This window comes from Rhea pennata, unplaced genomic scaffold, assembly GCF_028389875.1.
Source record: "Rhea pennata isolate bPtePen1 unplaced genomic scaffold, bPtePen1.pri scaffold_33, whole genome shotgun sequence".
In the NCBI taxonomy this organism is placed as follows: Eukaryota; Metazoa; Chordata; class Aves; order Rheiformes; family Rheidae; genus Rhea; species Rhea pennata.
The window spans coordinates 3,116,548-3,131,630 of NW_026907680.1; the positions used below are offsets into that span (position 1 = coordinate 3,116,548).

The 15,083-nt window shown below is 43.2% G+C and overlaps 1 protein-coding gene across 1 annotated transcript; it reads right to left on the reverse strand.

The window, feature by feature from the left end:
• Window positions 1–395: 395 nt before the first annotated feature.
• Window positions 396–14,071, reverse strand: LOC134154721 (transmembrane protein 209-like). The gene is made up of 16 exons (XM_062601400.1): window positions 14,045–14,071; window positions 13,066–13,117; window positions 12,192–12,318; window positions 12,017–12,075; window positions 11,145–11,276; window positions 9,921–10,159; window positions 9,301–9,509; window positions 8,657–8,828; window positions 7,632–7,703; window positions 6,398–6,494; window positions 4,709–4,834; window positions 4,175–4,272; window positions 2,134–2,248; window positions 1,936–2,033; window positions 1,042–1,115; window positions 396–450 (listed from the first exon to the last, which is right to left on the reverse strand). Exons 1-16 carry the CDS (start codon window positions 14,069–14,071, stop codon window positions 396–398), a joined length of 1,752 nt encoding a protein of 583 aa, XP_062457384.1.
• Window positions 14,072–15,083: the final 1,012 nt, after the last annotated feature.

Below are 15,083 nucleotides of genomic sequence, written 5' to 3' on the forward strand. Positions count from 1 at the left end.
CGCTGCTGCATTCCACCCTCAAACGCGGCAAGCGCGGGTTCATTGCTGAGCCCTGCGGGCAGTTAAGCTCTTTAGAGTGCTTGAAGAGTAAATGCAACAGAAATAGCAAGGGGGGTTTAAATACGATTTGTTAAGGTGAGGAGCCAAATAGAAAAGACCTGCCTGGAGTTCCTGTTTAGATACATTTCATCAGTAAAAAACAATACAACGTTTTACAGAGTATCCTCCCCAAAACTGTACAGAAATTACAAACATTTCCCCTCTGTCCATAAAGCAGAGTTTAAATTATCCCATTTCATAGTCCATATTCAAGGCAACAAGTGAAACGATGCTGCTCAGCTCGTCTTGTCGGAGAAGCAGGATCGTTCTTCTGAGCTGCAGTCCTGCTAGAGATGTTACTCTCCAAACACCCCTAGAACGTTGACTCCTGATGCACCAAAATTCACTCGCCTGCAAAAACAGCATTATAACGATAAGACACAAGTAAGTTAAAGCTCCTATTTAAAACAAATCTTCATTACAAGAAAAACTGCCAATCCCACACATTAGCATTTTAACATTTATGTAGGTATCGTGTTTCACCTCGAATTAAAGACAGCTCTTTCAGAACAAAAAAGTCCGGACATTGCTTTTATGTCAGTGCAGCTTTCACTGTGCACTCGAAACTTCTCTTGTTATGCCAAAAACAAGAGATTACAGCACTATGGCAGTGTCTGTCTCCTGTTTATAAATAGCACAGTACTTCTAGCAAGAAGGTAGCAACCTGGTTGTCTGGCCAAGGCCACTATTCCGCAGCATGGACTCCACAGGATTTTTCAGTCAGCACAAGACCAAAGAAAAGCACAAAACATTTCCTGCACGCTCATGCACACAAAACTGACATGATTTTGTAAAAAGGCTGCCATTACTTAAAATGAGAAGAGCATTTTAATTCCATCAGTATCGTCCTATGATAGCAACTTCAGTTACGGTATTTCAAAACAGAAAGCTCCTGCTCAGATCTCATGCGCAGCGCAATGATACAGAACGTTTGACACTTACCCAAGCATCCCAGATTCTTTTGTCTTTATGATGTACAGAAACATAAGCAATGTATGGAACATGTTGTTTCTGCCCTGAATACCATAGGAAGAGAAAAAAACTTGGAAATGAAATCACATGCAAACAACCATACTAATATCTTAGAATGTCTTATTTAAAACAACTGTCATCCCCTGTCCTGATCTTAGGTGGAGCAGCACAATTTTTCCTTCAAAACTTTTTGCAAGATACATATACTGCAGTGTGCGCCCTGTCGGCCTGTTACATCATCAGAGATGAGAAAAAACTATAACAGAGACCTCGCAAAATGGTATTACAGCTTAGACTGCTGGGGTTTTGCCTCAATTCTTATCTTTCAATTAGGCAAACACCAGAAAAAGACCAAGCTTGTTTTCTAGATGGATTATCACCCTCAAATATTTTTAAATGCTTTTTAAAAGAGCTTTTCTGAAATCAGAAAATCAAGTCACAATCGGGGCTCAATAATAAAATCAAGATGTACAGGAAAAGTCTAGTATTTTGATATTGAGATTAGATGTTTCCCTCCAAAAACTCTTACAGACAAGCATCAGTCTCGTTGGCACTGAGGAATAGCAACACACCTCAGAGCTTACATAAATTAGGATTTTAGAATAAATCATCAGAAAATAAACAACAAGAGGAAGCTGCTGCCTGGGCACTGATGTACCTAAGCTAGGCACTGAAGCTATCGTTCAGCAGCAGACTAAATACCACATGATGGTCAAAGATCGTGGTAACATTTGCTTTCTGCACTGAGCCAGCCTACATATTCAATGGATGTGGCTAGTTCCAAAGGAAAAGGAAGAATGAAAAAGAAACAGATCAGGTCTGCTCAAGGTTTCCTGACAGCAGAAAAAACTAACACGATCATACCTCGGGCAGATTGTAGACCTGGCGGTGGTAGATCAGCTCATAGTGGGGTGGATTGATGTTGCTTTGGTAGATGCAAAATACATTTTCATTTGTAATGTCTGTGAATTAAAGTTTTAAAATAAGATAGGGATTTTAAGAGCGCTGATGGGATCCAAGCAGGAAACAGCAGCTAAACAAGCAGTCCAAGAATGCCAATACCTGGTTTATCTGGTGTTTGCACAAAGTGTTGGGCAGTGAAGGTTCTGCCATCGGGGTATTTGGGGCTAGGGGGCAGTCTGGCATCGAGGTAAGTGCAGAATATGTGCATAAGGATCTGTGCAAACAAAAACAAATCTCATTTTAGTATCATTAAGAAGACTGACAGGACAGCAGCTTTCTTTCCATAATCTCAGACATTAGTTAGGGTATTTGAGAGTCTGTTGCTGCATCATGGACTTAATTAATCCCACCATGTTTAAAAGCCCAAGGCAGCTTAACACTTAGAGCACTGAATTCAATGGTCCAGGGCACGCCACAGACATCAAGACAAGTTTATTCTTCCTGTAAATGAAACCCTTTCAGTCACAACACGTTAAAAAGGTGCTGCATGTGAACTGAACTCCTGACATACAAGTAACTATCTTCACATCTCACAGAATTTGCAAAGTCACAGATCTGAATAGCATGTATAGGACAAACTACAAGATACCTGATTTCATGATGGTTTCTACGCTAGCTGCAAAGATTTGGCTTAGAGAGGCCGATCCGATCTAATGACAACTTTTCCAAACACTATACTTACCCAGCAAGTTGCTCCTCTCTTGTCAAAAATGGCAAAACAAAATCAATGGACAAACTTGAACTGCTCATGAATCTTACCAGCTCTCAACATTTTGGAAGAAAGCCCTAGAACAAGTATCTTCTTAGCTAACAGCGAGAAAATCGCAGTACTGCATGTTGTATTTTAACTCTTACAGTAGAGTTCTCAACATTCTTTGGGTGCAGCGTGACCAAATTACTCTGTAGTATGATACCTCCTGTGTTCAACATAGGATTTGTTTGGCAGACAAAAGAATTTCTATGGGCTAAATGCCCAAAGCCTCCAGAGGTCTAGAGGAAATTATTGCTTTAAGTTGCACGCAATGAGACTAACATTACTGTTAAAAACTCTTCATTTGACACTTATTGTCTTAAGTTAATGCCAAAGCTTCGAGACAAGTGTTCAATATTAATTTCATCTGTTATATCAGAACTTCTTTCCCAGAATCTTTACAAGTTTAGTACATTGTGCAGTACTATCTCTCTTAGCTGGTTTCATTAAAAGACAATGAATTCAGGGTGTGATGGTCTGTGTTACGCTTGTCATTCCCAAATATTTAGTCATCTTCACAACTAGAAAATCAAATCTTATTTCAAGACAGATTTTGCTCAGCTTTAGCTTCCAGCAATTCAATCTTGTTGCATCTTTGTCAGCAAGGTTGTAAAACTTGCATATGAATCTTCTTTCTGCTTCTCCCCAGGAACTGAACATCTATAGAGGGAATCAAATCACCTGAACTCTCCTTTCAAATACAGAGTTCAACTGAAGAGTCACACGTGAAGCTTGTTCTCCACTACTTGGATTATCTTGTGGCCTTTCTTTTATCTATTTCAGTTGAATTTTCAAGTCACTGTATTCACTGAAGTGCTTTCTCCTGACCTTTTGCATTAATTGGCTAAGCATGACTACAAGTCTGTTCTCAAGTAAGATAATGTAATGCCTGTGGATTTCTCAAGAAATTACTGAATTAAATAAACATGAAGACACGCCACTTAATCTGTTTGTTCTTCTAACCATTACAGCAAAGGAAAATTTTAAGGTTCATCTTGCATGAGAAATTATGAGGTTTGGTTAAAGCAGACTTTTTTCTTTTCTTTTTTTTTTTTTTTTTAATAAGGTAAGAATATTGCTCTAACAAATCCGCAACCTTCTGTCAGGTTGCTCCCAAAACAGTTACCTGACTGACATCTCAGATGAGTCTAAATAAGAGGCCGGCTTAAGACTAAGACATGAAATCGCATTTTTGTGATCTGCACAATGTCCAATCCCATTGGCATTATTCCTTGCATAATTTCACTGACTACAATGGGATTATCAGGATAGGGAGGCAAACAGGATTTTGACCATGTTCCTCAAAAGACTTAATTGCTACCACACACAAAAATCTACCCTGAAAGACACACTTTAGGAAGTTATATTAAGCCTTCTTTGAAAACTTACAGCACAGTCAGTGGGCAAGTCAGCATCCCACTTACGGCCCTTGAAATCTCCTCCTCTGTTCCATCGGAATGAGCTCATGTATCCTCCCTGAGAAAGCTCTGAAAAAACAAAATTTATTCAGCTACTGGAGGTTGAAGGTGCAAGAAGGACATATTTGACACTAGCTTCAAGAACACTGCATGTATTTTCAGTGCACAAAATAGGAAAAATTAAACTAAGGAAGTGCTTATAAAGATATAAAGTTAGGGGAGTGGAGTTTACAAGGTATTTTTTATTGGTAATTAATGAAGGGATTAAATAGGACACTTCACACCCCAAACTGAGAGAAGAAATAAAAACTTCCATGCCAAGTCCCACATCATTACATTGGTCTGAAAAGAGGAAGTTGCAAAAACTACCTCTGCTACTTGAAAAGCAGCTCTTCTCCCTGCTGTGACTGTAGTTCAAACCTCTTAATTGACGGGGTATCTGACACCGCCGACGCTTGACCCAGCTAATGGAAACGTTTTAAAGTCAGTATGGTTGACCACATACCTTTGACCCTTTCAACCAAATACTCTTGGTTCGCTGCAATATCCAAATACTGCATTATAGCGTACAGAGTTGGCATGACTGGAGCTTTAACAAGCGCTGCTTGTTTCAGATTGCTGATGCTGGCTTCTGCATGCGACAAGAGCCAGCACGACATCTGCATCCACGACAGAAATTTGAACATTCTCCCTTACAAGACGTTAACAAATGCAATGTTACAAGGAGGAACTGGCTTTTTTGTCTCACTATTTACTAAGGTAACTTACTAAGATAATTTACTAAGATTTACACAAAGTTAACAGCTTAACCAATACTCCAAATGTTTGTTTCCAATCCCAGTGAAGTACTAGCTGTCTCCCTTAAACCACAGAACATAAACGTTATGCAGCACTGTGCAGTCACAAAAGACGACAGTTCCTTATCTGAAGGGCTTGCATTCCAAAAGAAAACAGAAACCTATAGTGTGAAAAAGGGAAGAAGTAACATCCATTTTACAGAGCAGTAGGAGGGCAGCAAGGTGGAGATGAGGTCAGTAAGTGATCAGTTTTTCACAGGCACCACAACAGATGCAGATCTTGAGGACAGACTACAAACAGGCCAAAAAAAAGTAGGCTTTGTTTAAATGAAGCCTATCAAATCCTGCTCTTGATTGAGGGGGATATGCATGTGATAGGGCAACGGAAGGAGTTCCTTCAGAGTTGCACTATGAAATTTTAGCTAGAATTCTAGCTCATCAAAATGCTTAAAAAGGAGGGGTGGGGACCCCAAAACAGCAAAAATCAACTGCCCCAACCAAAAGATCTTTTCTTCTAATGCCCATAGCTCTCCAAAATCCACCTGAGATTATCCTCCCCAACCCCACTTAGTGCTACACCTAGTACTTAAATAATCTTTAATGTATCTTAACCTTAAAATGATCTTAGATCTTAAATGCAAACGATTAATAGCCTATCTGTGATAACAGAACTATTCTAAGTTAAAATAAATAAATAAATAAACTTTAATGTATCTTAACCTTAAAATGATCTTAGATCTTAAATGCAAACGATTAATCGCCTGTGATAACAGAATTAATTTAAGTAAAAATAAATAAATAAATAAATACTTCCTAGGTCTATAGATTTATTATTATCACAGTCATAAGATGACTTCTCAGTTCTTAAACAATATTTGGATACAATGTATCACATCTAAGTTTTCATAAAACTTTTTGTGGCCTGTTTGCTTTCAGACAAGATAGCAGGTAACAATTTAAGGAAGTAACAGCAATAGGTTTTTCAGGAAGTAGCTGATTTTAAGGAAGTTTGGAAAGACACATACTAACGCAGACAGAGAGGGCTGACAGGCAACCGTCCTTGCAACGTGTGATAGTTTTCTGACAGTTTTAGATACAAGGATGTTAATCTGAGCCTTTAACTCTCCAGGAATGAATTCAGAGGAAACAAGAGGCTTAAGAATTTTATGCTATTGCAGCATCAGCATGCCTTTATCAGTATTTCCAGAAATCCTATGAAGAATCCTTCCAGTTTAGTAAAATGCATTACATGAAGCAAAGATCACACCAATACAAACAGGAAACGGAACTGTAATTCTTAGCAGACTTGTTTTCTATACTACCTATGCAGTGCCCTGCTATGGGGTGGCCTGCTACCAACCACCACAGCGAACCCCCCAGTTACTCTATCATCATACCTCCAACCTGCATTTCTGGGTACCCCATTCTTCTCAGCTGACTGCTCACAGACTCAATCTCTTGTACAAGTGGCACTAAAATAGTCTCATTAATCCACTAGGAAAGAGAAATGCAAAAATTAAAAAGCTTAGAAGCAACAAGAATGTGACAAAAATGTTAGTTTACTCTCTAGTCAGCATCACTGTTACAATCACAAAGGAGTTTAACAACAGAAACTTTGAAGTCAACCAAGGAGGAAAAGTAATTAAAGAGTATCAATTTAGATAGGGGTGATTGGCTCTAGAAAGACCCTCTAAAATGCCAAAAATTCACTATAGAGGACTTGGGAAAACAAATCTCCAGACAGCAGTGATACTGATAAAGCTTTCCTGAACAATGAGAAAAGGGGTATTCTGAGGCACTGCACGACACTCATAGTGGTAATTTAAACTTTCATGGGCCCACTCCCTCTCAAAACCCTTTCAGGAAATGAAGAGCCTGATAAACACAGTATGTGACACTTGTATGTGACACAGTTTGGGAACTGAAGCCAAGCTGCCTGTAGGTTTATGAACAGATGCTTAGGAATCTGGTACAGAACAGTCATAATCCCACATCTCATAGAAATCTTTTACTTTTCACTCGTCCCACTACTTAGAAGAACTACATACGTGATAGTTGATGACTGAAGGGGTAATTCAAAGTTAGGCTTACAAATTATTTTGTCATAGTATGTGATTGTATTTCGTCTGCTAAAGCAATTGCCTAAGACCAAAATTTTCTTTTTGTTTTCAAATTACACTCCTCAAGGCTGTTGGAAAAAGTCAACAGGCTGGCATTTCCCATGCTTTATTTGAGTCCAGAAGGAGTTTGAAATACAGGAGAAAAAAAACAGAAAAAATTCAGAAATTTGGGTCGTAGAAAGAAAAAACAAGTCTTTTCACATCCACTGTGTGTTAAGATGCACGTGTCTTCATTCAAAGGTGGGTGAACTTTACAACTGTGAAGTTTTCAGAACAGAAAACACCTAGGCCAGCAAGTGCAAAAGTTCAGGTTGAAAATGTGTCTTAATACTTCTTTGTTACAAGCATGCTGTTTTAGTCTCCATGTCCAAGCCCACCCTAATCCTCAAATAGACTCAAATATGTAATTCTTCTCACTTCCTTAGGTATACATGGAGCACTGAGGTACTTTTTCATTCTGCTGTACCTATTCTAACAGCAAGAACAGGCAGTTCACAGGGACTGGACTTACACTTCTGAACCTAGCGGTCCAGGAATCCAGGTAATCAAGCTGTCGTCGATTCACGATCACCCTTGCCCAAACCTATGGAAAGAACATTATTACCTACATACAGCAACCTAACAGAATACTAAAGAGTTTTTAGGCCCTAAGATGTTTTCTGACCGCAGCCACAGCACATAATTCAAATTGCATTTGTTCCAGAACTCTCATCTAATGGCTGTATCATGTGAATTCTACAGTAGCTTACCATACTACTCTCCTACTCTCTTTTCACAGTACACTAAATCTCCCGTGAGTCCAAACGCACAGTTTTGAGTTTCCTGCTCTGTTAGGATAAAATTGGTCCAAGTTGCAGGGTAGACTAAGTTAATGTACGACATAAAGAAAACAGATCAAATTTAATTAAAAGCTACGTTAATGACATTCTTTTGAATCAGACTTATTCCAGACACAAGTGTAAAGGAGAACAATTTTACACACCTTCAACTATTTCACTGCATTAGGTACAGGTCAGTTTCCAGTCAATTTTTATGTCACAAGTTTATTTTATCCAGAGTACAAAATGGTAAAAAAAAGTTCCGCAACCACCATTCTTGAGTTGAACTCAAAGTCTGTCTGTTCTCAGATCACACAGTAATATTAAACAACTTCAGATAAAATAATTCTGAAGAGTTGGCCAAACCAACAGAAGTTTCCAGCTTTCCACCGTGGCCCACACGGTGAGTATTAGTTAATTACAAAGACCACAAAGCATGAAACCTGAAATTCTCTCAGGAGTCAGTTTTCCACCTAAACACAGGTACCTTGTTCACCAAGGAAGAAATCATTTTACAATTTTACAATTGTAAAATTTTACAGTCCGGAATTTGAAATGTATACCCCTTGTGGCAAAAAGTCTTACAAGCTGTATGAAGATGGTTAAATGCTATAGGATTTCTCCCTTTCTAGCACCGTTGACGGAGTTCACATTTGGATGGAGCCACATATTTTAGAGCCCTGTTTTTCTCTCTTGGCTCCTTTGGTGCTGAGCTTACTTCTTCTGCAGTCAGTGGAGAGCTCAGACGAGCTTCGTCCTTGTGTGCTGACGGAGCTTGGGGCATGCAAGCCACCTGATACTGGTACTTTCTCAGCACCTGTGCTTGCTCTACTAAGGAACGGCTGTAGTTCCAAAAGGTTGGGCTGCTGGAAGGAGAGCTGGAACATGAACTTGCTGAAATGACATTGAACAGCCATAAAATTATCACCAAGTAATCACAGAAGCAACACTGCAGGCAATAGGTCACTATATTAAGGCTTTGACAGGAGAGATGTGCTCATGAATTATCATAAATACATACACCAAAATCTGTCTGCATAAACACTGATTTCATCTTTATATTAATAAGGCACTGTCCCTATCCCAGACAAAAACTGCCTGCAGGTAATTCACCACCTTTAGCTAAACTGCCTTCTCCACAAAATATCCCTCTCATCGAGGTGATAAAGCCCTTCAACTCATTGTAGTCCACTATACACAACAAATGCTACAGAGATTATTAGTATATCTATAATATAGACTAGTACTTCAGCAGCTCTCTTTCTCTGCAGGAATCTTTTCCAACTTTTCTCATCAACTCCTCATCAATAAAACCAACATCCCCTCCTTGCCAAGCTTTTCAGGCTACATGAAGTTATTTACGTACCCAATTGAAGTCTACGCTGTTTCTCTTCTTCGCTTCGAAGGTACTTTTGCAGTGACTTGCGGTCTGTGATTTCATCATCTTGACTCATACGGGAATTATACCGCATTGGTGAAAAGTGGCAACGAGACCTTAGCCCGGTGCTTTCCACTGGCCCAACACTTGAGGCATATGGTGAACCAGTAGGAGAAGAGCTGAAGCTGGAAAGCTTTGGGAAACAAAAGCAAACAGTTGTGTCACATGAGGAAAGTGAGAGTTCCATTTTGACTTTATAAACTAAATGAATAGATCGACTCAACATAAGAATTGATTACTCTGCTGATTGCTGCTATAAAATATGCTCTCGTTTGGGGGAAGGTTTTTGCTATTTTGTAGTTACATTCTAGTTTCTTATTTTTGCTGTGCTCTGAAACAAACTAGCTACTCTAAAACAAATAAATTAACACCAGGGAAAGAGGATGAATACTGACAAGACAAATTTCATCTGCTTTGCAAACAAAGCGAACACACACACAGGACCCTCCACTGCCGGCCGCACACCTCCAATGGCTTACAGCACAACACAAGGACACGATAAGCAAAGCCAAACCGTTCCCCTTGAAGCCACCTTGGTCATTACCTTACTGTAGCTGCTGCTTGGTGAATAGGTTAAAGCACTGCTATAAGAAGCGCTGTTGCTTGACAGAGCCTGCCGCTGAGGGCTGTACCCTGAGATACAACCAGAAGTAAACTTTGGACTGGCCCTGAAGGGCCGGGATGGGCTGTAACTCAGCACAGTTTGACCCTGGACTGTAGGAGAAGGCGTAGAAGAAGGGACTTTCTTCGCTGCCAGCTCATGTGCTGGAATTATTTGTACCGCTGCAATAAGCAAAAAAACCCACAATCAGCACTGTACATGCAGCAGCCCAGAACTCTCCTCCTCACTTTAAATACACAGCAAAACACACATACACAACTCTCTTCCCTTAAGGAAATTCTAGGACACTAAAAAGACTATTCTAGTCTGACCCCTACAGGATTCAGCAGTCAACCCCAAAGACATAAAAATCAGAAAACTGAGACACGTGATCATAATTCAATACAAATTCTACAATTTAAAATTTCAGTTAAATTCTACCAAGCACCTTTGCATAGCCCGAGGCAATTATTTAACTTATTTGGTCAGCTACTCTACCTGCCTGCTTCACGTGTCTTTAGCACATCTAATGTCTCATTTACCTGTGCAAACCCAGATATTACACTCCTCAGCTGCGGTGATATAACCCTACTCCCGTATCTGCCGCTCTTTCTCTGGAGGCAGCCTAGTAGTATGTAACACATTGTACTAGCACCTTGCTTTTGCTGTATTTTCAAACTCTGCCAAGTTTTTCTATATTTTACAACATCACTTAGACGTTCAGAACTTTTCAGAGCAACTGCTCTCTAGCCTGTCATTTTCAGACTGCACACTAAGGTCTCTTTTCTCTTTCTAATTTGGTGCTCTCCAGTCAGTATGATGATAGTAGGATACCAAATTTAAATACAAACCTATACACTCTGCCTTGTTCTCAATCCCATTTATAGGTTACAAATTCCTTGTCCAGCTTCATAAAGTTTAAGTCTCTCTCACTGCCCTTTAACAGCCCACTCTCCTTTTCTCCTTTTGTATTGGTTGCTTCCTCTCCACTTCTCCCCTTAATTGCTCATCAATTTATCACTTTTATTTTGAATTTTTATAGGCTGCAGTTAGTTCATCTTACTGCTCTTGTCAGATGAGGTAACTGAGAACTCACTTCACTAAAGATTCGTGGGCTTGAGAAAGATATCATCTTTAAAAAAAGTATTTATAATTTATAACACCTACCTGCATTCTGCATCCCTAGAAGGATCTGCTGTCTACGAGTCATGACCAAGGTAGTTGGTGCCATTGTGTACTTGAAGTACATCCAAAAATCAAATAAGGCATTCAGACTGAACAGGGATACAAGCGCAAGCTCTAGAACAAACACAAAGGTTTTTATCATGCTAGGCACCATAAACAGGAGTAACAGTAAATGATCTGAGAAAACAAGTTTATACACAAATCAAGAATAGTTTATTGTTAGGGCTACCAATAACTGCCAGTCTGAGCACGGACGTAAGACAACTTCTCCTTTTCATGCAAGAACCATTAGAGATAAATTTCCTTTCTATATTGAAATTCATTTCTGTTGCTACAATATGTATTTGTAAAAGCGAAAGGTATTTTCCAGACAGGATACAAAGCACTGCAATGAAGTTTCATGCTATTTATCAAGTGTCTTCTGCCAAACCTTCTGTCACTCGTTACCTGACATTGCTCTCACTCTTCTTCCTTTTCATCCGCTAATAGTATTAGATACAATTACTTTTGAGCCTACTCATTTGAAACCAAATTTGATTATTTGGAAATGTCCTGCAGCCCTACAATACAACACAACGCTATTATTTCAACTATTCCCCAAAGCCTTATTGCACACATTAAACACATTTAAGGTAGGAAACCTGTTCTTCACACTCTTTCTTACTTGTCACTAAAATGATGAAATTCCAACAGCACCAAAAGGGATAAAGGAAAACAAAATGAAGCTTGGTTATTAAAAAACAACAACAACAACGAAAAACCCCAAACCTTAAAAATGCTTTCCCCAGCAAGAAGAATGAAGGCTGAAACCTTCCCTCCTCCCTAAAACTAATTCATATGCTGTGACAACTCACCAATATACCAGAGCGGCCAAAATGCGATGTTGTAATAGGAACTTATAAGTTTTCCAGTCCTAAAAAGAAAAGGAAGAAGCGATCAATTTAACAGTAACTGGGTCCTATGAAATATTTAAGCATATACAAAGTAGAATGCTTTACTTAGTTGAGTCAGATATAACAATCAACATACATGTCAGTATATATCATCCCCCCAACAGACATATTAAGGAGGCCCCAGGCCCAGACCACTTTCCGCTCTTCAGCCTCCCTCCTAATCTTCACAGTCCTGTCAAGGAGCGAAGCTGCAGAAATCTGTTCTGCCGCCATTGTCTGCAACAGGAAGCACACAAAGAAAGTTAAAGATTGAAAATTTATATACAGTTAGATTCTCACTCTGTACAAGACCTTTAAAAAAGTAAAAAAGCAAAAAGAAATTACATAAAAGGACTTCACATTGAGGTACCAAATCGTGTGTAGTGTTAAGAATGAGCTTCAGTGGTTTAAAAACAAAAAACAAAAACAAAAAACCCAAAACAATATTCCTCTTATAAACTGCATAAGCACTGTCACCTCTTCACAGTGAAACAGTTTCCATTTTCTCCACTGAGGTGGAGAAAAGAGAGCCAGATTCCAACAGCGTTTTTGAGAAATAGCATTTTTCGGAATGCTGAGGCAACACTGCCTTCTCCAAGCAAGGAAAACAGACCAAGAAAACATCTTGCACAACCTGGCAGTTTTCCTACTGAAAACACCCACCTATCTCCTTCTGTCAGCTCAGGACAGCTCTGTACCCTCCCCACACCCTCCCCCCTTTACACCACAAAATGCCCTATGTAACAGAAATAACGCTTCCTACATATTCTACTCCTCTCATCACTCTAGCACACACCACGCCACACACACACACACACACGCGGGCGTGCTTGTCACCCGCCGGCAGCCCGCCGCACTCCCAGGCCTCGCTGCCAGGCCCTGAGTCGGCAGCGACACCGCCGCTCCGCTCCGCTCCGCCCCCGAGGGCGCCGCGGCCCAGGCCCAGGCCCAGGCCCGCCTGCCGCCCCCACCGCAGCCGCCTCCAACGATTGGTCGCGCGGACGTGACGTCACCGGAGCAGTTCTGCGGGGGGGAGGGGCGGGGCGGGGGGGGAACGCCGTTGCTGGGGAGATGCCGTTAACGGCGGGGTGGGGGGAGGGGGGCGGGGGAGACGACTCCGCTTTTGAAAAACAACGTTCGCCCGTGCACAGCCCGGCAGCTTTCCTACTGAAAAGCCCCGCCCGTGTCCGTCTCCAGACCCTCCGCACACCCCCCCGCCTTTACGCCACAAAATGCGGCACACAACAGCAGTAACACTGGCCACTTTCCCTGCACCTCCCATCAGCGCAGGAAACTGCCACGCCTCCCCCGGCCACAGGCTTCAAAACCTCTCAGCTACTTCGTCGCTGAACACAAACATACAAGAGTTACCTCAGAGAACACGCGGTTTAACTGAAATGACAGGATTTCACACGCACAGCCCTCTCCCACCTCCACCACCCTAGACCCTTCCCCACACCCCCCCCACTCTGGCACACACCACGACACGCACGGACACTTGTCACCTGCCAGCGGCCCGCCGCGCTCCCAGGCCTCGCTGACAGGCCCTGAGCGCGCACGCCCCAGCTCCCCCGCAGCCAAACCCCGCCGACCACAAGCAGACTCGGCCCCGCAACGAGCAGGCGCCCCGGGAGGGCGGCGACACCGCCGCTCCGCTCCGCCCCCGAGGGCGCCCAGGCCCCGCCCCAGGCCCTGGCTCCGCCCGCCGCCCTCACCGCAGCCGCCCTCAACGCAGCTGCCTCCAACGATTGGTCGCGCGGACCCGTGACGTCACTGGAGGCAGTTCCGCGGGGGCGGGGACGCCGTTGCCAGGGGGACGCCATTGCCAGGGGAACGCCGATCCCAGCCGGATGCAGTTGCCAGGGGGACGCCGTTGCCAGGGGGATGCCGTTGCCAGGGGGACGCTCGCGCAGCCACCCCGGACGCCCTGGCCGATGGCGCCTGCCCAACCCGGCCGCAAGCGGCGCCAGGCGCCATGGCGGCCCCAGCGCGGCGGCCGCGACGCCCCCCGCGCCCTGCCGCCCGCCTTGGCCGCCACCGGCCGTGCCCACACCCGGCCGTACTCTTCCCCTGCTCGGCTCCCACTACGGCCACGTGCGGGCACACCCCGCGGCTGCCCCACGCCAGAGCCTGGCCAAATGTGTTGCTCCTGCCTGCAAACCTCACCATGAGGAGCAGGGAGGAATAAAAGCACCGCTGGACGATGAAAGGGAGCACAACGAGTTACAGCAGACCGCTCTGTGAGCGCGGGCCAGCGGACAACCTCAGCTGCTCCAAAACCCTTCCTGCCTTTGCCTCAGATCCCAAGCACCAACCTGAAAGGAAGAAAGCCTAAAAAAGGAGATTAACTACAAGCCTAGACCGCACAGTTATCGATAAACACAGTGTCTAACGCTTGGCCACTCTGTGCAGTGTGCTGTAGGTGACCCTGCTTTAGCAGGGGGGGTTGGACGAGATGATCTCCAGAGGCCCCTTCCAACCTCCACCCTTCGATGATTCTGTGATGGGCGCTTTCTCTCGCAGCTCCTGCTGTGGGGGGAATGGAAAATGCGTGGAGGACAAAGAGGCTAGAAGCTGGTCTGAGGTGCGGATCCTTACCGAGGCTTGTCAGTCTGCAGAGAGAAGGGGACTCAATCCTCATGTAGTGCTGATGAAAGTCTCCCTGAGCAGGCGCTCAAGCAAAGCTCCTGCATTTGCAGATGCGCACGTACCAGATGGAACGATGAAGCCTGGTCCTCCAGAATCGCCATTGCTAGTGAGGGGCCGCAGGCTTTGCCCTGACTTGGGCTTGCTGGAGTGTCAAGGTGGAGCAGAGTGGCACTTGGAGGAGGCTCTCCTTCAGCAGCTTAAAGGCCTGCCAGCTTTCTTGAGCTCCTTTGCCCTTCTGAGCTGCCTCCCCTGGCGTCCCCCTAGCAGGTCTCTGCAGAAGGGGAAGCCTGCTCGCCTCAAGGCCAGCCTCTGGGCTCTGCTGCTCTCCTTCCTACCTGCC

Excerpts from the sequence above, each read along its gene's own strand:
- LOC134154721 (XM_062601400.1), bottom strand. The coding sequence starts at position 14,071 with ATGGCGCCTGGCGCCGCTTGCGGCCGG. Across the intron at positions 12,319-13,065 it reads AATCGTTGGAGGCGGCTGCG|AACAGATTTCTGCAGCTTCG; the intron begins GTGGGGGCGGCA and ends CAATGGCGGCAG. Across the intron at positions 6,495-7,631 it reads GGACCGCTAGGTTCAGAAGT|TGGATTAATGAGACTATTTT; the intron begins GTAAGTCCAGTC and ends TCTCTTTCCTAG.